This window comes from Perognathus longimembris, chromosome 8 (assembly GCF_023159225.1).
Source record: "Perognathus longimembris pacificus isolate PPM17 chromosome 8, ASM2315922v1, whole genome shotgun sequence".
Lineage (NCBI taxonomy): Eukaryota > Metazoa > Chordata > Mammalia > Rodentia > Heteromyidae > Perognathus > Perognathus longimembris.
Window position 1 is genome coordinate 62,035,160 of NC_063168.1, and position 26,751 is coordinate 62,061,910.

Here is a 26,751-nt window from a genome sequence, read left to right on the forward strand (position 1 = left end):
AATTGAGAATCGAAACTGTGCTGTGAAGCTAAGGTTAGGCCTAATCAAGAACTACAGATCACGTCTTAGTGAGCATGGGTAGGGTTTTAAGGAGCTAGAGGGTAGAAATGTGGCTTAGTGGTAGAGTGCTTGCGTGAGGCCCTGGGTTCAATTCCTCAGTACCACATAAATGAAATAATTAATTTTTTAAAAAGGGTTGGCTAGAGTAGGGTCAGAGTAGAAACAGAATACCTAAGGAAATCTAGAATTAAAGGTGATGAGATATTTAACTAGGCATAACAGGTGGAACAGGCAATGGGACAAATGTAATTTTATGGTATTAGTAAATCATCTAGATTTGTAAGTTAAAGAACTGAGCTATCACAAGCACTATCCTTGAAATTAATCTAGGGATGGCTCTTCAAAAACACAGTAGGGGGGCTGGGAATGTGGCTTAGTGGTAGAGTGCTTGCCTAGAATGCATGTAGCCCTGGGTTCAATTCCTCAGTACCACATGAACAGAAAAAGCCTGAAGTAGTGCTGTGGCTAAAGTGGTAGAACACCAGCCTTAAACAAAAGAAGCTCAAGGACAGTGCCCAGGCCCTGAGTTCAAGCTCCAGGATTGGCAAACAACAACAACTAAACAAAACAAAAAACAGTAAGAGTATCTTGTCTACAGGGTATGAAAGAAAATAAGATGGGGCAGAACTCTCAGCCCCATGCAACAGGACTAAGATGGCAAGTCTCGTCAACAAGTACAGATTGAGCTGGGCTTTTTGAACTGATGGTAGATACCGATTTTAAGGTAGCAGATTGCATAAATATTATGGACAGTGCTACTGATTAAGGGAGGAATTTGTGAAAATATGCCCCAATTAATTGCTGTTATAGATATGAGTGATCAATGACTGATGATCTCTAACTTTTTCCTTGGTGTAGCAGACTCATGAAAAAACTGAGGGACAGGATGTAGCTCAGCAGTAAGTACTTGCTTAGTATTTATGTGCAAGGTTCTGGGTTTGGTTCCCAGAAGCTAAACCAAAACCAACAAAATTAAGAAAAAAAAAAAAAAGGAAAAGGAAAAACTGCCAGGGACCAGTGGCTTGTGCCTGTAAATCCTAGCTACTCAGGAGGCTAAGACCTGAGGATCATGGTTCAAAGCAAGCCCAGGCAGGAAAGTCTGTGAGACTCTCCTATTAAACACCAAAAAAGACAGAAGGGGAGCTGTGGCCTGGGTTGTAGAACACTAGCCTTGAGCATAAAAGCTCAGGGACAACATCCATACCTTGAATTTAAGCCTCAAGAGTGGCATAAAAAAAAAAACACAAAAAAACCAGGAAACATCAAGGAAGTTATGAGTCCCTTCCTTCCTTCCTTTCTTTCTCTAGTCATGGGGCCTGGACTCCAGGCCTGAGAACGGTCCTGGCTTCTTTTTGCTCAAGGCTAGCATTCTGCCACTTGAGCCACAGCACCACCTCTGGCCTTTTCTATATATGTGGTGCTGAGGAATCGAACCCAGGGCTTCGTGTATATGAGGCAAACACTCTTGCCACTAGGCCATATTCCCAGCCCATGAGTCCTTTTCTTTAAAAAACAAAAAAACACCAAAAACCTACATATACATAGCACAAAATATTGCCAGTCACTGTAACAGGGAAGAGTTTCTGTGAAGTTTTGAGAGACATCCATGGAGCTTGTCCATGCTTGGCAAGCTCTGTACTACAGAACTACATCCCAGCTCCTGGTCATTCTTTGTAAGTTGTAAGAGACAATTTATCTAAAGACACGGACATAGATAATGCGAGGGTGGTGCCATATTCTGGCTCCTTCAGAATAATGCAGTTAGAAACATTATCAATTAGGGTTTCTGACCACACATAACAGCTAAATCATTCAACAAGTATTTAACAGACGCCTGACCTATTCAGGCACTGTGCCAGAGACTGAGGTCATCCAGATTAAACAAGAAGAAGAAAAAAAAATTCTCTCCTGTATGAGACTATTCACATATAAAAACGTGTGTGCAGTAATAATTACGGTCACGATTAAGTGGCCACCCAAAAGTCATGGAAGTTGGAGGCAAACTTGGGAGAAGGGCTCTGGGCTGGCAACCTGACATCTGGTCTCTCCACATCCCATGCTCGAGTTTGGCAAGTCACACTGCCGTCTCATCTGTCCCAGCGCGCGAACAAGGAGAACGAGGAGACACAGCGCGAGGCCCATCAGAGGTGACAGCTGGCAGGGCCAGCCCCCGAAGGGACCAGCCGGCTCCGGCGAGTCTCCAGATCCACCACCGCGCCTCGCACGCGGTCACCGGACACTCGACAAGCGGCTGGGGGAAGATCGAGTTCCGCTTCCGCAGGCAGTTTTTTTTTTTTTTTTTTGTGCTGTAGGCGTGGCTTGCCAGGCAGGCGTCAGACGCCCGCTGACGGCGGCCCATCCTTATGCGCATGCTCCTGAGGAGAGGCGGAGACCGGAAAGACGGGGGCGGGGCGAAACAACTCCTAGGCCGGCGGGCTCGCTCCTCGGGCGGCCGGGTGCGGAGGAGCGGGAGCGCGCGCGCTCGCGCGCTCGCGCGTCCGTCTCCTTACAGTAGTGACGGCCGCGCGGGAGCGGTCACATGACCTTAGCGGCTGCCTGTACAGTAAGAACCCAATATGGCAGCGGCGGTAGCAGTGGCAACGGCAGCAGGACCGGCCGCTCCGTAGACACCCCCCCTCCCCGCCGCCCGCGTCCCTCCCCCGCCGCTTCCTCCGTAGGGTGCTCCTCCGGCCCGACTTCCCCTTTTTCCCACCTTTCCCGGCACCGCGGGAAAAGCAGCGCAGGGCAGAGCAGAGCAGAGAGGGAGGGCGGCCGGAGCCGGGACACGGGAGCCTCCCAGTCAGTTCAAGACCCGACATGAGGGAAAAGGGCCGTAGGAAGAAGGGCAGGACCTGGGCGGAGGCCGCCAAGACGGTAAGGGGGAGGCAGCGGAGGGGGGACGGCTGGGAGGATTCCGCTCCCTCGTCGCCCGCCTGTCGCCGGGGAAGGGAGGTCACTGGCTCCTGCGACCCCGGCGGAGGGGCCACGACACCCGGCGGGAAGGGCGGCGGTTAGAGTCGGGGCTGCGGCTCCCGGTGGGGAAATCGAGGCGCCCGCGGCAGGGGGTCGCCGCGGGGCTGCGGCTCCTCCGGGCGTCTGCGACGAGTCCTCCCGGTGTTTTCAAGCCGTGTGTCCGGCTCACGTCGCTGTCGCCCCCCACGCCGGCAGCCCCCGCCCCCCAGCACGGGAAGTCTGGGGTGCTTACACCGTTACCGGTTCTTCTCCCTGGGGCTCCTGGAGAACCCCCATTGGATGCTGGCAGGAGAAGGCTTGTGCGTGCGTTCGCCTCGGAAATAAGGGGGGGGGGGGAAGCTGGAGCTCGGGAGACTTCACCCGCTGCCGCCCGACATGCCGCCTGACCTCGGGCCCCCCGCGCTCCGGGCTCCCGGAGCCGACGCGAGGTCACGAGGCTTTTGTTTTTGTTTGCGGTGGGAGCTGGAAGTGCTGGAGGTGTTTAGAAACGAAGTAACAGGTGGGACTTGTAGGATTTTCTCCCCCCACCTTTTTTTTTTTTTTCTGTTTCCGTAGAGACCTATTCTGAACCAGGCAGCGGTGCATGGTGGGACATGTAGTTTTAGCTGGCTTTCATTTCTCCCAAGTCCAAAGTGAAGGTGGACCGATAAAGTTAGGATTAGTCGACAAAAGATTTTTTTCTTCCAGTTTTGTTATAAGTATATTGAGAGGTTTTTTTTTTTTAAATCTTGGGGATTAGTGAGAACTTCTGTTGTTCTTTAAGAAAGAAAAAAAAGAGCGTGTATATATAGAAATAAGCCATTGTAGCCCCACACCTGTAGTTGACCCCTGTATTCCCAGTTACTCAGGAGGCTGAGAGCTGAGGATCTTGATTCGAAGCCAGCCCAGGCAGGAAAGTCTGATTTCTAAATTAACCGTCGGAAAGCTTGAAGTGGATCTGTGGATCAAGCCCCAGAACTGGCACAAAATAATAAGCCATTAGAAGAAAAGTGAAGTTCTTTTTCACCCTTAAGGGTGCAACAAAATAACACATTAAGCAGTAACAATCCAAGCCTGGTCGGGGAGGCTCACGCTTGTAATTCTAGCCGCTCAGGAGGCTGAGATCTGAGCTCCGCGGTTCAAAGCCATCCTGGGCAGGAAAGTCCAAACAACCATCCGAAAACCGGAAGTGGCTTTGGGGCTCAAAGTGGTAGAGTGCTAACCTTGGAGCAAAAAAAGCTCAGGGACAGCACCCGCACCCAGACCCTGAGTTAACGATCGGACGCCCCTACCCCCTTGGAAAAAAAAAAATCCCAAACAAAAAAAATAGTGACATTTCAGTGTTGGAAGTGAGAGGCTTAGTCAACATGGAGAATCCTTGTCAATGAACGCGTGTAGGTCATCTTTGTGTTTTTTTTCTTCAGTGAGATATTTCTGAATACAAAAGTAGTAAATGTTCGCTGTGGGGTAATTTAGAAAATTATAGAAAAGTGTAAAGAAAAAAGTTAAAAGGATGTAATTGCTTTGACATACTTTAACTCTAGCCTTGTTTCTTCCATAAACCTGGATCTGTTGATTCTTCTGTATTTGTCTTGTGGGCTTTTTGGGGTAGAGTTCAATCTTCCGCTTGTGTTTCTTTTTGTGGAAATTGTGAGAAACTGAGGAAATAGCACTTTTTATTGTTTTTACTTACAGTGTCTATCTGTAATTGTAACTGTGCTTAACTTTCCCATTAACAGATAAAACTCAGCTGTTGGCTCACGCCTGTAATCCAGGTTACTCTGGAGGCCGAGATGTGAAAATTGTGGCTCCAAGCCAGCCCCAGCAGGAAAGTTCATGAGACTCTTACCTCTATTGAACCACTAAAAATCTGGAAAAAGTTCAAGCCCCATGACCGACAAAAAAAAAAAAAAAAAGTGGTGACACTAAATTTCTTTCTAGTAGTCTTTGGTTGTTGTTAGTCATGAGGCTTGAACTCAGGGCCTGGGTGCTGTCCACTCCCAGTTTTCTGGTGTTTAATTGGAGATAAGTCTCTTGGACTTTCCTGCCTGGGCTGGTTTGGAACTGCAATCCTCAGATCTCAGCCTCCTGAGTAGCTACTAGCATTTCAGGCATGAGCCAACTAGCAGCTAAGTCTTGAAATCACTTTATCCTTTTTTTTTTTTTTTTTGGTGGGTCCTGGGCCACTTGGACTCAGGGTCTGAGCACTGTCCCTGGCTTCTCTTTGCTCAAGGCTTGCACTCTGCCACTTGAGCCACAGAGTCACTTCTGGCCTTTTTCTATATATGTGGTGCTGGGGAATCGAACCCAGGGCTTCATGTATACAAGTCAAGCACTCTTGCCACCAGGCCATGTTCCCAGCCCCTACACTTTACCCTTTTGGGGGTAACTTTTCTTTCTTTTTTTGTTAGTCCTAGGACTTGAAATTAGGGCCTGGGCACTTGTCCCTGACTTCTTTTGCTCAAGGCTAGCACTCTACCACTTGAGCCACAGCACCACTTCTGACTTTTTCTGTTTATGTGGAATCGAACCCTGGGCTCATGCATGCTAGGCAAGAACTCTACCAGTAAGCCACATTCTCTATACCTTAGGGTGATTTTTATAATCTACAAAGCATTAAACTAAATCTGTGTTCAAGAAATTTCTGTTTGTGGAAGGACTAAACAAGTAAATATTTAATATTTGAGACTACAGAATAATGATATTAGATTAGTGACTGGACAGATGAAAGTAACTTTGCTCTAAGTAAAGGTAGATGCCAGTGGTTCATGCTTGTATTCCTAGCTATTCAGGAGGCTAAGCTTTGAGGATTGAGATTCAAAGCCAGCCTAGAAAAGAAAGTCTAGGGGACTCATCTCCACTTAAACACCGAAAAGGGAGAAGTGGAGCTGTGGCTCAAGTGGTAACATGCTAGCCCCCTTGAGCAGTAAAGGTCAAGAACAATGTCTGGGCCCTGAGTTCAAGCCCCAGGAGCAGCACACACACAAAAACTATGGGATACTATGTATGCATACTTAAATGAACAGTGAGATAGTATTGTAAGACCTTAGGCATTTAAGGTGTCAAAACAGTTTTACCAAGGATATAATAAAATTATTGTGTTCTTGAGTGTTACAGTTGTCTTGCTTAAGGAATGCTATAAAAATAGTGTTGTAGGGCTGGGAATATGGCCTAGTGGCAAGAGTGCTTGACTTGTATACATGAAGACCTGGGTTCGATTCCCCAGCACCACATATATAGAAAACGGCCAAAAACAAAAAGAAGCTGGGGACAGTGTGTTCAGGTCCTGAGTTCAAGGCCCAGGACTGGCAAAAAAAAAAAGTGTTGCAATCCTGGCCAATAACATAGTAATAACTTATTTTAGTTTTTTCCCAAACCTAGGTTTGTACTCAGGGCTTTGGGCTTGCTTGGCTTGCTTGTTCTATCATTTGAGCCACACTTTTTGTATGTGTGTGCTGTTACTATGAATTCAGGGCCTGGGATATATCTTTTATCTTTTTTGCTCATGTCTGGTACTCAACCTCTTGAGCCACAGTTCCACTTCAAGCTTTTGGTTGGCTAATTGGAGATACAAGTCTCACTGATTTTTTTCTTCTCGGGCTGCTTCTAACCCCAATCCTCAGTTCTCAGCCTCCTGGGTATCAAAATTTACAGGTGTGAACTACTGGTACCTGGTTAGCTATTAATTCTTTCTCTCTTTTTTTTTTTTTTTGCCAGTCCTGGGGCTTGAACTCAGGGCCTGAGCACTGTCCCTGGCTGCTTTTTGCTCAAGGCTAGCACTCTGCCACTTGAGCCACAGCGCCCCTTCTGGCCATTTTTTTGTATATGTGGTGCTGGGGAATCGAACCCAGGGCCTCATGTATGCTAGGCAAGCACTCTTGCCACTAGGCCATATCCCCAGCCCTATTAATTAATTCTTAATGATTGCTTACTATTCCTTTGGTTTTGGATGTATTACCATATAAAAATAGCCCCTATTTGAGAGATAGATTACCCCTCCTCCTTTTTTAAAAGAGTCTCAGTATGTAATCCAGGCTGTCTTTGAACCCATAATCCTCCTGCATCAGCCCTTCAAGTGTTGGGATTACAGGTTTTTGTCCTTTGCCTGGTTAATCCCCACCCTACCCCCCTTTTTTTTTGGAGCAGGTTTTGGGCCTGGATATTGTCTCTGAGCTTTTGTGCTCAAGGCTAGTGCCCTACTACTTGAGCCACAGCTCTACTTGTAGCTTTTTGATAACTAATTGGAGATTGGAGTCTCACAGACTACACTGCCTGCAGTGGCTTCTAACCAGGATTCTCATATCTCAGCCTCCCGAGTAGCCAGGATTACCTGTGTGAGCCACTGGTGCCTGGCAATTTCCCCCCCCTCTTGTAAAAGGCTTCACCCCCTATTTCTGGGCATGTTTTATGTATTCATTTGTACATTTGTGTTGAATAAAGTGATAAGAGCATAAGAAGTTATAAACTTGAACTTGTGATATGTCCTTACAAATCTTTAAAACTTTGTGCCAAGTTACAGTCTCACCCTAAAATTTTGAAAGTTTCTATTTCTTTCTCACTTTTCTCTGTAGTCCAAGTAACAATATTCATACAGTATCAATAAAGGGATTGCAAAAAAATTTTTGGTCTTGTTTTATGAGATAGGGTCTGTCTCCAACTTATGTGCCTTGGATTCACGAATGTAGGGATTATAAGTGTGTGCCAACATACTTGCCTTTGTGGTCATTTTGTTCAGCTTGATGCAAATATTCTATATTTGTAATAGACTTTTATCACTGTGACAAATATCTGAGGGAAAGTTTAAAATGAATATGGATTTACTTTGGCTCAAAGTTTGAGAGGTTTCAGCCCAAGGTTGGCTGAGTCCATTTCTTTGAGCCTGAGGTAAGGTGAATATTTTGGTAGTATGAGCTGCTAGCAGAGACTACCCTCCTTATATTGGCCCATAAGCAGAGAGAGACAGAACACTCTAAGAACAGACCAGGCCCAGCCTCTTCTGAACATTTCTTCTACTGCCCAATAATACTATTGTATTATTAATCATCAGTGAATCAATCCACTAATGAAGTCAGAATACTCAGGATCCAATCACTTCCCAAAAGATTTACTATGAACACTTCTATACTGGGAACCAAGCCTTTAACACATAACCTTCCCCTGCCCCCCAATTGGTTATTATTTTATTATTACTGAGTTTAAGTTACTATATATATTTCACAGTGCACACTTTGACCTTCACAATGATGAAAATCGTCATTCTACTCTACAAAGCTTATGAACTCTATGAACTTTAACAATAAAACCATTTCTTTTAATTCGATGATACAACACAAGCCTTTTTGGGAGACAGCCTCATAGCCAAACCTGAGTAGTCTCTGTGCTGTCAAATGCTGCAATTGTTAATCACATCTGACCAGTAGAACACCTAACTAAATGTGGCTGGTTTAAGGAGCTACATTTAATATTTTATCTACTATTTATTATTTTAAGTTTAGATACTTATGTGTGGCTAAGGAGCCACCATTATTGAACAATGTAGATGTGAGGTGATTCTTTGTTCATTGGCTATAGGTCTCTTTTCAAACTTGTCTGGTCAGGTCAGTTACTTTTTTTTCTACCACATTTCCTGGTCTTTGTATATTTCTAAAGGCATTTAATAGACAAATGTCACTAACCCTGTATTTTTCAGATGTTTCCTTGTTTGCCTTTTGACTTGGTTTATGGTGGTAGTGGTGTGTGTGTGTGTGTGTTGATTCTGGTGCTTAAACTCAGCCTGTACTGAGCTATTTTTTTTTTTTTTTGGCTTAAGGCTAGTGCTTTTATCACTGGAGCCACAGTTCCACATGCAGCTTTTATATCATCATCATAATTATATATATATATATATTTATTTTGTACGTCATAGGGCTTGAACTCTGGGCCTGGGCACTGTCCCTGAGCTCTTCAGCTCAAGGTTAGCGCTCTACCACTTGAGCCACAGTGCCACTTCTGGTTTCTTGTGGTTAGAGATAAGAGTCTCATGGACGTTGCTGCTCAGGCTGGATTTGAACTGCAATCCTCAGATCTCATTCTCCTTGCAGGGCTGGTGGGATAATGCTGAGCTATTCCTCCATATCTTTTTCCCCTGGTTATTTTTAGAATCAAGTCTTCGTACCTGGAAATGAATGTGTCTGAGTTGAGATCTGTTAATTTTTAGGCTACAGTTATCCCTGTGGTCTCAGGGATGCCACCATGTCCAGCTTTCTTCCCTGGGGAAGGAGGTGTGCACTTTTCTTCCAGAGTGTTGTACTGTCACATCCTTCCACCTCAGCCTCCCACGTAGTTTGGGATGACAGGTGCACACTACTGTGTCCAGCTATGGGTTGCAAAAGGGGTCTTCTGAACTTTCCTACACTGGCTGGCCTCAAAGTGACATTCTCCTGTTCTTAGCCTCCCAAGTAGCTGGGATTATAGGTGTGAGCCACCAGTGTGTGGCTGTTTGTAACTCCTTTAAGTTACATTTGGACTTTGGGAAATGGCTGTGATAATTCTGACTTTTCTTGACAGAACCTAAATCATTAGTAGTAAATACACATGAATTTGGTTCTGGGCATCAGAGGACACTGAGACTTATTAGTTGTAGTGTTTTCCTAGTAAGTTGGTCCATCTTTTAGCAAAAGTTATGATGTGAAAGACTCAATTGAAATTTTTTTGCTACTGGAGTCATTGGCGTTCCCAGCTTGGGATAGCTCCCATCATCTTGAGTCCTTAACTCACTGGTGTTTGAATTATTTAGTAGTTAGTTGGTTTAGCAATATTCAGTTTCAAATAGTGTTCAGTGCTGCTAGTCACTCCTTTTTCCTTTCCTTTCCTTCTTTTTTTTTTTTTTTTGTGATACTAAGGTCTGAATCATGATTGTTGGGCAGGCTCTCTATCTCTGAGACATATCTCTAGCTCTCCTTTTTACTTAAAATAATTTTTTGAGACATTCTTGCTATGTAGCTCAGACTAGCCACTAATTTGTTATATAGGCCTGGGTAGCATCCGTGCACTACCATGTCTAGCTTAGTGAGTTATTTCTACAAAGCAACACAGCATTTTAAATGTTGATTTACTATTGATTTACCAGCTGCCTCTCTGACTTGAGAGGTTCTGACAAATTTGGTAGATTTAAAATATATGTAACCATGAAATGGTTATGAAAGTTTTTTCTTTAAAGTTTTTTTGTTTTTGTTTTTGTTTTGGCCAGTCCTGGGGCTGGCACTATCCCTGAGCTGCTTTTGCTCAAGGCTACAATGGTACCACTTGACCACAGTGCCATTCTGGCTTTTCTTATGCGTGTATATGTGGTACTGAGGAATTACACCCAGGGCTTCATGCATGCTAGGCAGGCACTCTACTACTGAGCCACATTCCCAGCCTGGCCTCTTGAAAAAAAAATTGCCTTGGCTGGGAATATGGCCTAGAGGCAAGAGTGCTTCCCTCCTATACATGAAGCCCTGGGTTTGATTCCTCAGCACCACATATATAGAAAAGGCCAGAGGTGGTGCTGTGGCTCAAGTGGCAGAGTGCTAGCCTTGAGCAAAAAGAAGCCAGGGACAGTGCTCAGGCCCTGAGTCCAAGCCCCAGGACTGGCCAAAAAAAAAAAAAAAAAGCCTTATTGTTGTTTTAGAGGTGACATACAAATGGGTTACATTTACATAGATCAGGTAATCCTTTCATACTGTGTGATCTGTTCCTCATTCCCTCCCTCCTATCTCCACCCAGGAGTTGCATAGTTCACTTTCATCAAGGTCCTGTATGCTTCGCTGCTGCACTTCTTACCCTTTTTTGTTGAATTCTGTGCCTCTCCCTACACTCTCACACAGATTTGATTGCACCTCTGTGATTCTCTTAAGACTATACTCTTCTGGTCTCCTTGTATGTGAGTTTCTAGAATCCTGTGTAATTTATCATATCCTAGTGTGTTTTAGTTCTAACTTCCTCAAATCAGGGAGAACATGATGCCATTTGTCTCTCTGACCTTGGCTTATCTCATTTAACATGATTTGTCGTAGTTCCATCCAGTTCCCTGCAAATGACATTATTTTATTCTTCGTAATGGCTGTGTATAATTCTGTTGTGTACAGGTACCATATTTTTTGGATCCACTCATCTATTGTGGGGCATCTGGGTTGTTTCTATATCTTAGCTATTGTGAGTAGTGTGGCAATGAACATGGATGTGCACGTGTCCTTATCCTGATTTATTCATGATGAGTAGGGAAGGTCTGTGTTTAGTTGTTTTGTTGTTGTTGTTGTTTGTTTGGTCCTGGGGCTTGAACTCTGGGCCTCCGGGCTGTCCCTGAGATCTTCAGGTCAAGGCTAGTGCTCTACCCCTTCACCCACAGTGCCACTCTGGTTTTCTGGTGGATAATTGGACTTTCCTGCCCAGGCTGGCTTTGAACCTCGAACCTCAGATCTCCGCCTCCTCAGTAGCTAGAATTACAGGTGTGAGCTACTGGCACCAGGCCAGGTTTGACTTTTTGTTTTTTGTTTTTGTTAGTTGTGGGGCTTAAACTCAGGACCTGAGTGCTATCGCTGAGCCTCTTTGGGCTAAAAGCTAGCGCTCTATCACTTGAGCCACAGCACCACCTCCAGTTTTGGAGTGGTTAATTGGAGATAACAGTCTCACTGGAACTTTTATGCCTGGGCCAGCTCCAAACCACGATCCTCAGATCTCATCCTCTTGAGTAGCTAGGATTACAGGCATGAGCCACTAGTACCCAGTTTATGTTTCATTTTTTGAGGAACCTGCAGACTGCTTTCCAGAGTGGTTGTCCTAATTTACATTCCCACTAGCAGTGCAGTAGGGTTCCTTTATCCAAGATCCCCACCAGCATTTGTTGTCAGAATTCAAAATGCTGACCAATCTAACTGAAGTAAGATGGAATCTCAGGGTTGTTGTGATTTCCATTTCCTTTATGGCCAGGGATGATAGACATTTCCTCTTGTGTTTCTTTGCCATTCGTACCTCTTCTTCTGAGAAGTCTCTTCTTAGCTCCCTTGCCCACTTAGTGATTGTATTAAGTTTGGGAGGGGTTAGTTTCTTGAGCTCCTTGTAAATATTTGATATTAGGCCTTTGTCTGATGGTATTGATGGTACAGATATTTTCCCAATTGGTTGGCTGTTTTTCTATTTTAGTAACTGTGTCCTTAGCTGTGCAGAAACTTTTTATTTTAATGTAGTCCCATTTGTCCAGTCTCTCTCCTATCTGTTGGGTTCCGGGGACTCTATTCAGGAAGTTCTTGCCTGTAAGTTCTAATGCTCTCTTGTAGTAGTTACAGAGTTTCGGGTATGACATTGAGGTCTTTGAGCCACTGTGGATTGATGTTAGTGCATGGTGACAAGCAGGGATCCACTGGGCACTAATAATGGAAGAGGCTATGTTTTTTCTGCTGTATGTCTTTGGCTCCTTTGTCCAGTATCATCTGCCTGTGAATCTGTGGTTTTATTTCTCGGTCTTCTAATCTGTTCCATTGATCTTCGGGTCTAGTTTTGTGCCAATACTAAACTGTTTTTGTTATGGCTCTGTAGTAGGGTTCGAAATCTGGCATTGTGATAGTGCCTGCATTGACTTTTTTGGCAGTATGGAAAAATTGGACTCCTTTTGCTTTGGTTCTTTATTTGTTTGCCAGTCATGGAGCTTCTTCAACTCAGGGTTGGAGCTTTTTTTTTGGTGGGGGGGCAGTCCTGGGGCTTGAGTTCAAGGCTTGAGCACTGTCCCTGGCTTTTTTTTTTTTTTTTTTTTTTTTTTGCTCAAAGCTAGCACTCTGCCAACTTAGCCACAGCACCACTTCCAACCTTTTCTATATATGTGGTGCTGAGGAATTGAACCCAGGGCTTCATGTATAGGAGGTGAGCACTCTGCCACTAGGCCATATTCCTAGCCCCTGAGCTTTCTTGTTCAAGGCTAGTGCTCTACTACTTGGAGCCAAGGTTTTGGCATCCAAGGTTTTGGATGGTTAATTAGAGACAAAGAGTCTCACAGACTTTTCTGCCTGGGCTGGTTTTATTTTTCTTTCTTTTATTTTTTTCCCCCCGGACTGGTTTTGAATGATGATCCTTCAATCTTAGCCTCCTGCATAGCTGAGATTACAGGCCTGTACCATCAGCACCCTGCTTGGTTATTATTTTTTTAATAATTGCTATCATTATTATTTATTACGATTATTGCCAGTCCTGGGGCTTGAACTCAGGGCAGACACTGCTCCTGAGCTGCTTTTGCTGCATCCTACTGCTTGAGCCACAGCACCATTTCCAGCTTTTTCTATTTATATGGTACTGAGGAATCAAACCCAGGGCTTCATGCATGCCAGGCAAGCACTCTATCGCTAAGCCACACTCCCAACCCCAATAATTTCATAAGTCAAGTAATGAGTACATTTCTTGTTTTGGACAATGTTACTCCTTCTTTTGATTTCCCTCAATTTTTCCCTCCCTGCTTTGGTTATCTTTTGAGATAGGGTCTTACATTTATGTGATGCTCCTATTTGTACTTCCTACATTGCAGAAGTCACAAGTGTGCACCATCATACCTAGCTTTTTTCTCTCTCTCTTTCTTTAAAAAAATTTATTTCTAGGGGCTGGGAATATGGCCTAGTGGCAAGAGCGCTTGTCTCGTATACATGAAGCCCTGGGTTCGATTCCCCAGCACCACATATACAGAAAATGGCCAGAAGGGGCGCTGTGGCTCAAGTGGTAGAGTGCTAGCCTTGAGCAAAAGGAAGCCAGGGACAGTGCTCAGGCCCTGAGTCCAAGCCCCAGGACTGGCACACACGCACGCACACACACACACACAAATGTATTTCTAGTGGGGCACTAGTGGCTCACGTCTGTAATCCTAGCTACCCAGGAGGTTGAAATCTGAGGATCATGATTCAAAGCCAGATGGGGCAGGAAAGTTTGTGAGACTCTTATCACCAATTAACTACCCCAAAACTGGAAGTGGAGCTGTGGCTCAAAGTGGTAGAGTACTAGCCTTGAGCAAAAGAGCTTAGGGACAGTGCCTAGACCCTGAGTTCAAGACCCACAACTGACAATACACAAATAAAAATATTTCTTTTATTTATTTATTTTTGTTTATGTGGTACTGAGGAATTGAACCTAGGCTAGGCCTCATGCATGCTAGGCAAACACTCTACCACTAAACCACATTCCCAGCCCCCATAACCAGTTTTTTATTGGTGAGATAGGGTCGTGTGAACTTTTCACCTTGACTAGCTGGCCTCAAATCTTGAGCCTCCTCATCTCTGCCTCCTGAGAAGCTAGAATTAAGATGTAGCCCACTGTACTTGGCTAGAAAAACAACTTTTTTTTCTTTTTTCCAGTCCTATGGCTTGCCATCCTTGCTTTTTCTGTTGTATGTGGTGTTGAGGAATCAAATTCAGGACTTCATGCAGAAAAAGCCAGAAGTGGCGCTGTGGCTCAAGTGGTAGTGTGCTAGCTTTGAGCAAAAGCAGCTCAGGGACAGTGCTCAGGCCCTAAGTCTAAGCCCCAGGACTGGCAAAAAAGAAAGAAATGCAACCCTGAGAGTGTAATATCTTTGCTTAAACTTTCTGTGGGTCTCCAGACCATTAGGGAAAAGCCCTTCACTTCCCCCACTTTAAGACTCCTTGCTCTACTGGATCAAACCCAAGTCCTGCTTGTTAAGTCTTTATACATTCCTTTTCTCATTTAATTGTTTTTGGTCATGAATAACACTAATTTAATACGGTCATCTTTTTCTCTGTGTGTCTTCCTGTTGTGTTGATTGCAAATTCAGTTTATTCTCATCCATTTATGCTTATTGAATACTGAACTGCTTATTTTGTGCTCTGTTGGAGCCTGTGGGAAACAAAGAACACACTGTCCTTGGCCTCTTAGAGTTCACTATATAACCAAAAGCAGACTAATCATTTATGTAAGAGTTAATGATTTATATAAGTTTCATTTTAGTTTCTACTAGAAATACTCTTTCATTTTATCTGTAGTAAGCTATTCTGATATTTATGAAAATAATAAAAGCGTATTTAAAATATACTAATCTTGTGGGATTATAGTATTGGGAGGCAGATTTTATTTTTTGGTTGCTCGTAGGGCTTGAACTCTGGGCCTGGGCATTGTCCCAGAGCTCTTCAGCTCAAGGCTAGCACTCTACCACTGGATCCACAGCACCACTTCTGGTTTTCTGGTGGTTAATTGGAAATCAGAGTCTCACAGACTTTCCTGCCTGGGCTGGCTTTGAACCACAATCCTCAGATCACAACCCCCTGAGAAATTAGGATTACAGGTGTGAGCCACTGGTGCCCGGCTTGCTCAGCTTTCTTGCTCTTTTTGGTGCTCTACCACTTGAGCAATGCCTCTACTTCCTGCATTTTTGCTGGTTATTTATAGATTAAAGGCTAGAGGATTTGTCTACCTAGACTGGCTCTGAATCACAGTCCTTAAAAGATCTCAGCCTCCTAAGTAGCTAGGAGTATAGGCATGAGACTTCAGTGCCTAGTGGGTTGACAGGACATTCAAGATGGCTTCAAGATTCATCCAGATATTATTCTCTTCCCCTTGAGGGACCTATGAATATGATGTAATATAACTCCTATGTTTGGCTAAGTTGCTACAGGAAAGATGAAGGGATTTCGCTGAAGTAATTACACTTAGCTATAATTAAAAGGGTGATTGTGGGGGCTGGGAATATGGCCTAGTGGCAAGAGTGCTTGCCTTGTATACATGAAGCCATGGGTTCGATTCCCCAGTACAAAATATATAGAAAATGGCCAGAAGTGGCGCTGTGGCTCAAGTGGTAGAGTGCTAGCCTTGAGCAAAAAGAAGCCAGGGATAGTGCTCAGGCCCTGAGTCCAAGGCCCAGGACTGGCAAAAAAAAAAAAAAAAAAAAAAAAAAAGGTTGATTGTATTGGGCTGATGGCTCATGCTTGTAATCATAGCTGAGATCTGAGGATCATAATTGGCAGCCAGCCCCTGCAGGAAAGTCTTTTTTTTTGGCCAGTCCTGGGACCTGGGCTCAGGGCCTGAGCACTGTCCCTGGCTTCTTTTTGCTCAAGGCTAACATTCTGCCACTTGAGCCACAGCGCCCCTTCTGGCCATTTTCTGTATATGTGGTGCTGGGGAATTGAACCCAGGGCCTCATGTATACGAGGCAAGCACTCTTGCCACTAGGCATATCCCCAGCCCAGGAAAGTCTTTTATCTCCAATTAATCACCAATTAGTTGCAGGTGTTGCTGTGGCTCAAGTGGTAGAGTGCAGTCCTTGAGCAAAAAAGTTAAGGGACAGTGCCCAGGTCCTGAGTTCTAACTCCAGGATCCACACAAAACAAAAGATGGTCTTGACCTAATCATGTAAGCCTTTCAAATGGATCTTGAAGCCAGAGAAGATTTTCCTGCTGGTCTTGAGAAGAAGCAGTTATGTGGCAAGGAATTGCAGTTTCAAGGAGTTGAGTGAGTCTTCACCAGGAGCCAGCTAGAGAGCAAGCCAGGGCCATACAATAAAAAGATACTAGTGTTTGCTAACAATTTGTGAGTTTGGAAGAGGAGGACTCCAGGGCTTGAGTTCATACCCACAGGTGGCCCTTCTATTTCACAGCCTAGTCTTACCCTAAGCAGAGAACCAGCTGATCTGTGTTCAGAATCCTTACACACCAGAAATAGTATCAGGTTTGAGTTTTGCCATGAATTTTGTTTTGTTTTTGCTGCTTGTCCTGGGGCTTGTTCTCAGGACCTAGGCACTATCCCTGAGCTTCTTTTGCTCAAGGTTAGCGCTCTACCACTTGAGCCACAGCACCACTTCTGGCTCTCCCTACCCCCACCCACCCCTCTGGTAGTTCATTAGAGATTTATTGGAGATAAGTCTCTCAGTTTAGAACCTTGATCCTCAGATCTCAGATCTTAGCCTCCTGAATAGTATTACAGGCATGAGCCACTGGCACCCAATCTTTTTTATTTTTTAAATATAATTTTGTCATTACTATTTTTAACACGTTGTACAGAGATGTTTCCATTTCATAGAGTCAGGTAATGCTTACATTTCTCTTGGATAATGTTACTTCTTTCTTTGCTTTTCTCTAGTCTCCCCCTTCCACCCTGCTTACAAGTTGCATAGATCATTTCCCACATGGTGTATACTGATTAATTTCTTTTAAACCATGCAAAAGCAACTGAAGAAAAAGATATTCTGTATTTGAATTGGAGCTCTAAATATAAATCATTGTACCACTGGGGGCCATTATACTTGTAGCAATATTGACCATATAGAGGAAACTTGTGAGTTTTCTCAGAAAAGGAAGGTAAAATTCAGGATATTTAAGTTTGCTTCGTTTTCCTCTGCTTCAAAAGGCTTTCTCCTAGATTTTTCTTGAGTAGAACCTTGGATGTTTTGCCTCAATGAGTGCATTTCATTATGTGGAAATAATGTGAAGATAATTAGGAATAGTAAAAACTAATAAACAATTGCTGAAGTAATTGAGATGGGGGAGTGGCGCTGAGAGTAAATGTAGACCCCTTGGGAAAGGTGACTGGTTCCTTCTGGCAAGGAGGTGGGAGTACAAATTATTTCTGACATCTGGGAAGCTGTTCAGAAGACAATTGCCTTGCCCTGGTAGCTTCAAGGCATTTCTTTGGCTGGTTTCTGGGAATATTCTTCTATAGTGCAATAATTTACAAAGCTTAAATAAAAAAGCATGTGAATTTTTTTTTCTAGAACCATTTAAAGCTTTTTTTTGTGACTAGTAGGCTCTAGTTTTTGCCAACCTCTTCACCATAATTAACTTTACTGTTAACCTCTATGTATGGATTCAGAAGGTGTATATTTGTCATCTCTCAGGGCTCCATAATCTTCATCAAATAGGTTCTGTCTCAGAACTGTTTTTTGTGTTTTTTTCCCCTTGTGTCTGTGTGTGTTGGTTCTGGAGCTTGAACTCAGGGCATGGGTCCCTGAACTTTTGTGCTCAAGGCTAGTGCTCTACCACTTGAGCCACAGCTCTGATTTTGGCTTTTTGGCAGGTAGTTGAAGATTAAAGTCTCCTGCCTGTGCTATCTCTGAATTGCAATCCTCAGATCTCAGCCTCCTGAGTACCTGGGATTACAGATGTGAGCCACCAGTACTCATCTCAGAACTGTATTGAAAATGGTAGAGCATTATTCTAGAGTGATAAAAAGAATTTAAAGGGAATTTATTGATTTGTAATTGAAAAATCTTGATGGAAGAACAGATTGGATTTGTTGTTTGAGTAAAATCTCAAAATACATTCTGTTTTGCATTCACAAACAGTGAGACCAGGGCTGGGGATATAGCCTAGTGGCAAGAGTGCCTGCCTCGGATACACGAGGCCCTAGGTTCGATTCCCCAGCACCACATATACAGAGAACGGCCAGAAGCGGCGCTGTGGCTCAAGTGGCAGAGTGCTAGCCTTGAGCGGGAAGAAGCCAGGGACAGTGCTCAGGCCCGGAGTCCAAGGCCCAGGACTGGCCGAAAAAAAAAACAAAACAGTGAGACCAAAGAGGAGTATACTCTTAGGAGAGGAACACAAATGAATTTCTAAATGAATTTTGGGAAATGGAAATGAAGTGGGTTTTTTTGGTGTTTTTTTGGTTTGTTTTTGCCTTATTTATCTATTTTTGGGAGGGTAAGGGAGGGGGCACAGAAATGGAGGGACAGGTGCTGGGAATGTGGCTTAGAGGTAGAGTGCCTGCCTAGCATGCATGAAGCCCTGGGTAAGATTCCTTAGCACCACATAAACAGAAAAAGCCAGAAGTGGCACTGTGGCTCAAGTGGTAAATTGGAGCCGTGAGCAAAAGGAGCTCAGGGACAATGTCCAGGCCCTGAGTTCAAGCCCCAGGACTGGCAAAAAAAAAAAAAAAGCTAAAAAAGAAATGGAGAGACAAAGTGTGAACAAATGCAACAGTGGCACTCACTAGACAGTGTGTGGAAAATGAACTATACAACTTGTGGTGGGGATGGGAGGGAAAAATTTGGAGAGAACAAGAGAAGAAGTGACATTGTCCAAAAAGAAATGGATTCATGGAGGCTGGGGATCTGGCTAAGCGGAAGAGCGCCTGCCTGCAGAGCACAAGGTCCCAAGTTCGGTCCCCAGCTCTGGGGAAAAAAAAAGCGAGTTCATCGCCATTGGGGCTGGGAATATGGCCTAGTGACAAGAGTGCCTGCCTCGTATACATGAAGCCCTGGGTTCAATTCCCCAGCACCACATATACAGAAAACGGCCAGAAGTGGCGCTGTGGCTCAAGTGGCAGAGTGCTAGCCTTGAGCAAAAAGAAGCCAGGGACAGTGCTCAGGCCCTGAGTCCAAGCCCCAGGACTGGCCAAAAAAAAAGAATAAGAAATGTATTCATTACCTGACTTATGTAACTAACCCCTCTGTATAGAGCCTATATATATATATATATATATATTTTTTTTTTTTTTTTTGCGTTTATGGTGTTGGCTTGAATCTCAGTGGATCAGTGAGGCTATTACAGCTAAAATTTCATGTTATAAGATTTAAGCCCAGTGGTTGCTGGAATGGAGAAAAAACAAAAACAACAAACCTTTTATTCTGTCACTTTTTCCTTGGCTTCAGTATTTTTATTTCTAAATGAGTCTTACACATTTCTTAACCAACTGTGGCCAAGAGAATGCTTTTGGCTCTTTGGTTTCATATTTTACTAGTGTTAGTTCCACCTTGTAGATTAAAAATGGAGGAGGCCGGCACTGCCGCACATAGGAAACTGTAACCCTGGGCTGGGAATATGGCCTAGTGGCAAGAATGCTTGCCTCGTATATATGAGGCCCTGGGTTCGATTCCTCAGCACCACATATACAGAAAATGGCCAGAAGTGGTGCTGTGGCTCAAGTGGCAGAGTGCTAGCCTTGAGCAAAAAAGAAGCCAGGGACAGTGCTCAGTCCCTGAGTTCACGGCCTAGGACTGGCAAAAAAAAAGAAAAGAAAAGAAAAGAAAAGAAACTGTAACCCCTCTGTATATCACTCTGACAATAAAGAAACGAAGAAGAAGAAAAAAAAAGAAAGAATGGAGGAGGCCATAGATCTTTTTCACACAAGAAGTTTGAATAGCAAGTAAGTTAATAAGAATGCAAATCTAGGGCTGGGGATATGGCCTAGTGGCAAGAGTGCCTGCCTCATATACATGAGGCCCTGGGTTCGATTCCCCAGCACCACATATATAGAAAATGGCCAGAAGTGGCGCTGTGGCTCAAGTGGCAGAGTGCTAGCCTTGAGCAAAAAGAAGCCAGGGGCAGTGCTCAGGCCCTGAGTCCAAGTCCCAGGACTGGCAAAAAAAAAAAAAAAGAATGCAAATCTAAGCCAGGCACTGGTGGCTCATGCTTGAATCCTAGCTACTCAGGAGGCTGAGATCTGAAGGTTGAGATTCAAAGCCAGCCTGGGTAGGAAAGTCCATGAGATTCTTATCTCCAAGTAACCACCAGAAAACCTGAAGTGGAGCTGTGGCCAAAGAGGTAGAGTGCTAGCCTTGATCAAAGAGCACCTATACCCTGAGTTCAAGCCCCACAAATGACCAAAAAAAAAAAAAAAAAAAGAATGCAAATCTAGCTTAGACATCATGGAATGTGTGACTCCACAGCAAGTACTAATAAAAATTATGCTTCAAAAAAAATGGAAAGGCTGGCAGTGTTGCCTAGTGGTAGAATGTTTGCCTCGTATGCATGAAGCCCTGGGTTTGATTCCACAGTACCACATACACAGACAAAGCTAGAAGTAGTGCTGTGACTCCAGTGGTAGAGTGCTAGCCTTGAACAAAAAGAAGCTCAGGGACACAGCACAGGCCCTGAGTTCAATCCCCAGGACTGGCAAAAAAAAAAAAAAAAAAAAAAAAGGAAAGTAAAGCTGGGCCCAAGCAGTAGAATACCAACCAGCCTTGAGTGAAAAAGTTAAGCCAGAGTTTAACCCCCAATACCAGCACAAAAGCAAATTTAAAATAAGTAAGTAAATGTTTGGGGAAGAGCTCTCAGCCTCCTTAGTAGCTAGTGTCAAGACCTATAGTCCTGTATAGGTTATGTCCAGTTATATTTTAGATCTAACTTCCACATGTGAGAGAACACATGCGTCATTTGTCTCTCTAGCTTGGTACTCTGAGCTTTGTTTTGGTACTGAGGCTTGAAATTTGGGACCTGGTCACTCTCCCTTAGCTTTTTAAAGACTCAAGCACTCTGCCACTTGAGTCACAACTTCACTTTTGGGCTTTTTGGTACTTACTTGGAGATGAGATTTTTGCACGTTTTCCTGCTTGTGCTGGCTTTAAATTACAATCCTCAGATCTCAACCTCCTGAGTAGCTCTAGGATCACAGGCTTGGGCTACTGGCACACTGGTGCCTGGCAAGTATACAGAGAATTTATCAAGTAGTTGTACAAAGAGGTTAAAATTCCAAAAGTCAGGTTATGAATGCAGTGTATCTTGATCAGTGTCTTCTCCCACCCAAATCAAGGCAGAAAGTAACCAATTTCATATTCATTAATAATGGGTAGTTAGATTAATTTTAGTCTTATTGACCCATTTTTGCTTCAGAATTTGACTTACTGTTTGTTATTGAGGGAAATAATATGTGATGAAAAGTTTTTGGATATGCATGCTTTGGATGTAACAATTCATAATAACAAATATAATGCAATATGTATAACATGTGTACTATATATATATTACATGTATATATAAAGAGAAAATTGAAATAAGAAATAATTCATTATTATATACTTGTTTTTCAGGTCTTAGAAAAATACCCCAATACACCCATGAGTCATAAAGAAATTCTTCAGGTTATCCAGAGAGAAGGACTAAAAGAAATCAGGTGAGTTATTTAAGTATTAGTAGTAGTAATTGTAAGTAATTAGAGTATTTGGTAGCGTGTAATACTGTACTTTAGTCCTAAAGATTATTTAGTGTAGTGCAAGTTAACTTCTGAATTATTCACCAGTCAGACTTGTGTTAAGTCAAAAGTTAGATATAGCTCTCTGCAAGCCTGTGCACTTTAATTTTTAGGACTGCCTGGAGCATATTTACCCCTTCATCTCTCACTTCAGACATACTTTCTCTTGTGTGCTAGTACTAGGGTTTGTTCTTAGGGCCTGGGCATTGTGCCTGAGCTCTTCAGCTCAAGGCTAGTGCTCAACCACTTGCACTGCAGCTCCACTTCTGACTTAAAAAAAAAAAATCAACTGTAGATAACTGTTCAAGATTGGCTTCAAACAGTGAACCTAAGGTCTCAGCTTGCTGAGTAGCTAAGATTGCAGAGTGAGCCTTCAATGCCCAGTTTATTCTTTTGAGCTGACATGATGGTATACATCTATAAATCCCAGCTTCTCAGAAGGCTGAGGTTGTAGGATTACAAATTTGAACCCACCCTAGGCAAAACATTAAGATTCCATCATACATAAGAGAAAATGTTGCCAAGTACTAGCTACTCAGGTGACTGAAATCTGAGGATCACAGTTCAAAGCCAGCCCAAGCAGGAAAATCTGTGAGACTCTTACCTCCAGTAAACTACAAAAAACCCCACAAAAACCCTAGAAGTCAAGGTGTGTCACTAGTTGGTAGAGAGATATCCTTGAGAAGTTCAGAGACAGCTTCTAGACCTTGAATTCAAGCCCTTGGACCAGCATACACATAAAAAATTTTGGATGATTTTTTGGATAAACTTCAGTGGGCTGGAAATAAGTGAGATTTGCTTCATTGGTATAAAAAAGTGAAATACAAATAAGCATAACCTACTTTATATAACACGTTACTAAAAGATTGAATATAAACACAAGTTAAAGCATTGAAAGGGCCTGGTGCTGGTGTCTGATGCCTATAAATCCAAGCTACTCTAGGAGGCTGAGATCTGAGGATCTCGGTTTGAAACCACTTTAGGCAGAAAAGTCCTTAATACTCTTGTCTCCAATAAACTTCCACCAAAAACCCAGAAGTGGAGCTGTGGCTCAATTGGTAAAGCACCAGCCTTGAGCAAAAAAGCTCAGGAACCAGTCCTAGGCCCTTAGTTCAAGCCCCAGGATTGGCACACACATAGACACAAAAGGTATGTGGGCCCCTTGTGGTGGGGTATGCCTTAATTCTGGTTGGAGGCAGGAGGCTCATGTGTTTGAAGTCAGTCTGGGCAATAACAAATAGACAGATGTAACCCCCTTCCCCCAGAGGCAATTGGGTAGTAAGAAGGAAAACTATTTACCTGAATTGTGATTTTTTTTCTTTTGTACTGGTATTGGGGCTTGAACTCAGTGCCTTGGCACTGTCCCTGAGCTCTTTTTGCTCAAGACTAGTACTCTACAGCTTTGAACTACAGCTCACTTCCGGTTTTCTGGTGGTTAACTGAAGATAAGAGTCTCAGGAACCTGCTGGGCTGGCTTTGATCTTAGATCCTTAGATCTCAGCCTCCTTAGTAGGTAGGATTACAGGAATGAGTCACTAGTATCCAAACCTATTAGTCTTTTTCTTTCTTAATCCTTCCTCCTAGTACACTTTCAAAAATGAAATGCTTAATAAAATAGATCTTTGCCTATTGCTATTTTGCTGAGCAAAAGAATTGAATCTTAGTAAATTTGTCTGATAGTTCAGTTTTTTATCCCAGTCAAAGCAGGAAGCTTCCTTAGAGTTGGAATTGTAAAGAACTCTACTCTAGGAAGTCGGTTGTCCAGCAAATATTGTGTTCAATAAACAGATTGAGGGGTTTGGTAGAATACTACAAGTACTAGAGCCACTTAAGCCATTCTGCCACTAGCTAACAATTGAGAGACCTGTAGCTCAATAGACAGATCAAAATATTACTTCTTTGGATGTCTCATCATGTGTGATTAGTACTGATGCATTTATTATGAGCATTTTTTTTCCAGTCCTGGGGCCTGAACTCAGGGCCTGAGCACTGTCCCTGGCTTCTTTTTGCTCAAGGCACTCTACCATTTGAGTCATAGTGCGAGTTCCGGCTCTTTCTATATATGTGGTGCTGAGGAATCGAACCCAGGGCTTCATGTATATGAGGCGAGCACTTGACTACTAAGCCATATTCCCAACCCCTGATGCATTTATTATGAACAAAATAATCTCATATGGTATATAATGTTACTGTATATGTTTTACCTAATTTCTTACCAAAAACAAATCATAACACATAATTTTCCCCTACCTCTTGTTAAGCAAAAGTATTTTTAGCCACCATGCCTGGGTGGCACAGGCCTGCAATCCTAGCTACTCAACAGCCTGAGAGCTGAGGAACATGGTTTGAAGTCAGCTTGAACAGGAAAGTTCATGAGATTCATCTCTAATACCACCAAAAGCTGAAAGTGCAGTTGTGGCTCAAGTGTTAGTGCACCAGCCTTGAGAGAAAAAGCTAAGGAACAAGGCAAGGCCCTGAGTTAAAGCCCCAATGCTGGTAGCAGAAAAATAAAGTATAGCTAAGTAAATAGTTGATATTTTCATTCCTTTCCAGCCCAAATCATTATTCCTGCAGATCTTTTGGTGACTTGTCAAGCTGAATTATCTTGAAATCATTTCATTAGAAAGAGCCCAGGTGAAACATGAAATGCATTTTTTATTAAGTTGATACTCTATTTATCTAAGGTAAATGACTTGACTGTTAAGGAAAATGCTGCTGGTAGTTAAGCCTATGTTTTAGTTACTAGTTGTTGTCTGCTTCCCCAAACCAAGTAGGAATGCCAGAAAGGGTTTATATTGAGAAAAATAAATTGAAATAAAGCACTTGATTATTGACAGAAAAATGTATTATTGTGGGCTGGGGATGTGGCCTAGTGGCAAGAGTGCTTGCCTCACATACATGAAGCCCCCCCTGGGTTCAATTCCCCAGCACCACATATATAGAAAATGGCCAGAAGAGGCGCTGTGACTCAAGTGTCAGAGTGCTGCTAGCCTTGAGCAAAAAGAAGCCAGGGACAGTGCTCAGACCTTGAGTCCAAGCCCCAGGACTGGCAAAAAAATAAAATAAAATAAAAGTATTATTGTTATTCAGATGCACAGTGAATTGCATTATGAATCAAATGGAAGCTAATCAAACATCAAGTCTACAGATGACGACGTTTTGATAGTTCCTTGAAACCAAATGCATGGGAAGACTATTAAAGGATGTGAACTACTCATTGCATTCAAATAGTAATAGTTGTATTTTGCTGCAATAGTTCTATTCTGCCACATAATTAAGATATTGAACCCATTTTCTGGAGTGGTTTAAACTATTTGGCTGAATTATTGTTCATTTTTTAAGTAGTTAAATTTTGGACTACATGTAAGATTTAAAGTGAATGGTTTTGTCACAAAATGGGGCTTAATGCTAACTTGAAGGATTGTGATTAATATTGCTGGGAGAGTAAGAGAGTTTACTTTTTAGGTCTTACTGTTGTTTTGTGAAGAAAAATTAAAGCCTTTTTTTTTTTTCCTTCCTTTGATTTTCCTTGGGTGCATTCCAATTCCAGAAGGTAAGAAATATTACTTTATTCTAAAGATATATGTATATTCTTATTTTATTAGCTTAATCTTTTTTATATCATGTGTTACCTTATAACATACTGTATATTTGCTTAATAAGTTTTTTTTACAGTTTAAAATTTTTCTTTCTTTCTTTTTTTTTTTTTAACCAGTCTTGGGGCTTGAACTCAGGGCCTAGGCACTGTTCCTGAGCTTTTTTTCCTCCAGGCTAATACTATACCACTTGGGCCACAGCACCACTTCTGGCTTTTCCCGTTTATGTGGTATTGAGATATCGAACTCCGAGCTTCATGCATGCGAGGCAAGCACTCTACCACTGAGCCATACTCCCAGCCCCTACAGATTAGAATTTTACAACGTTAATTGAATTTAGCTTTGAATACATGGGTTTTTCTTAATGAAACCAAACCATTAGTTCAGAAGCTAAGTAATAATAATACTATTGGTAATTTTTATTTATGGTTTTTTTTTTTTTTGGTTTTGTTTTGTTTTTCTGCCAGTCCTGGGGCTTGGACTCAGGGCCTGAGCACTGCCCCTGGCTTCTTTTTGCTCAAGGCTAGTACTCTGCCACTTGAGCCACAGCGCCACTTCTGGCCGTTTACTATATATGAGGTATCGAACCCAGGGCTTCATGTATATGAGGCGAGCACTCTTGCCACTAGGCCATATTCCCAGCCCCCAAATTTTATTTATTAATTTTTTTTTCAGTTCTTGCAGTTTACGATCATGACTTGGCAATAATTTTAGAAACTATACTAAGGTTTAATAAAATCATTATTTGACTTACTAGCACTGGAATACTTACTATTCTTCAGACAAATAGTAAAAATCTCTGAGAGATTATCAATGTGTTATTTTTACATTTGCTCATAAAGTATAAAATTGAAAAATGTATATTTATCCTCTGGTGATTTAGAGAAGATATCATCAATAAATACTGTATGGAAATCATACTTAAACCCAAGTCAGAACAGGCTTAAATTTGTAGTCTGGATTCTTTTTTTTTTTTTCTTGAATTTGGGACTTGAGTGTTTGTCCCTAAGCTCTTTTGCTCAAGGCCAGCACTCTACCACTTTCAGTTTTCTGTTGGTTAATTGGTGATAAGAGTCTCATAGACTTCCCTGCCTGAGCTGACTTTGAACCTTGGTCTTTCGATCCTAGTCTCCTGGGTAGCTAGGAATACAGACATGAGCCACCAGTGCCCGGCAATAGTCTGGATTCTTTACTGTCTATGTTGGCATGGTGTTTTAAAAGAACCCTGTTATCTAAACTG

The 26,751-nt window shown here is 42.8% G+C and overlaps 1 protein-coding gene across 1 annotated transcript in view; it reads left to right on the top strand.

The window, feature by feature from the left end:
• The first annotated feature begins 2,264 nt into the window (after nt 1-2,264).
• Nucleotides 2,265-26,751, top strand: part of Asxl2 (ASXL transcriptional regulator 2) — an 86,071-nt gene continuing 61,584 nt past the window's right edge. Inside the window, exons 1-3 of the mRNA XM_048353290.1 lie at nt 2,265-2,934; nt 21,755-21,837; nt 25,466-25,468. Of these exons, the coding sequence (XP_048209247.1) occupies nt 2,878-2,934; nt 21,755-21,837; nt 25,466-25,468 (143 nt within the window). The 5' untranslated portion in view covers nt 2,265-2,877. The remainder of the gene's footprint in view (nt 2,935-21,754; nt 21,838-25,465; nt 25,469-26,751) is intronic.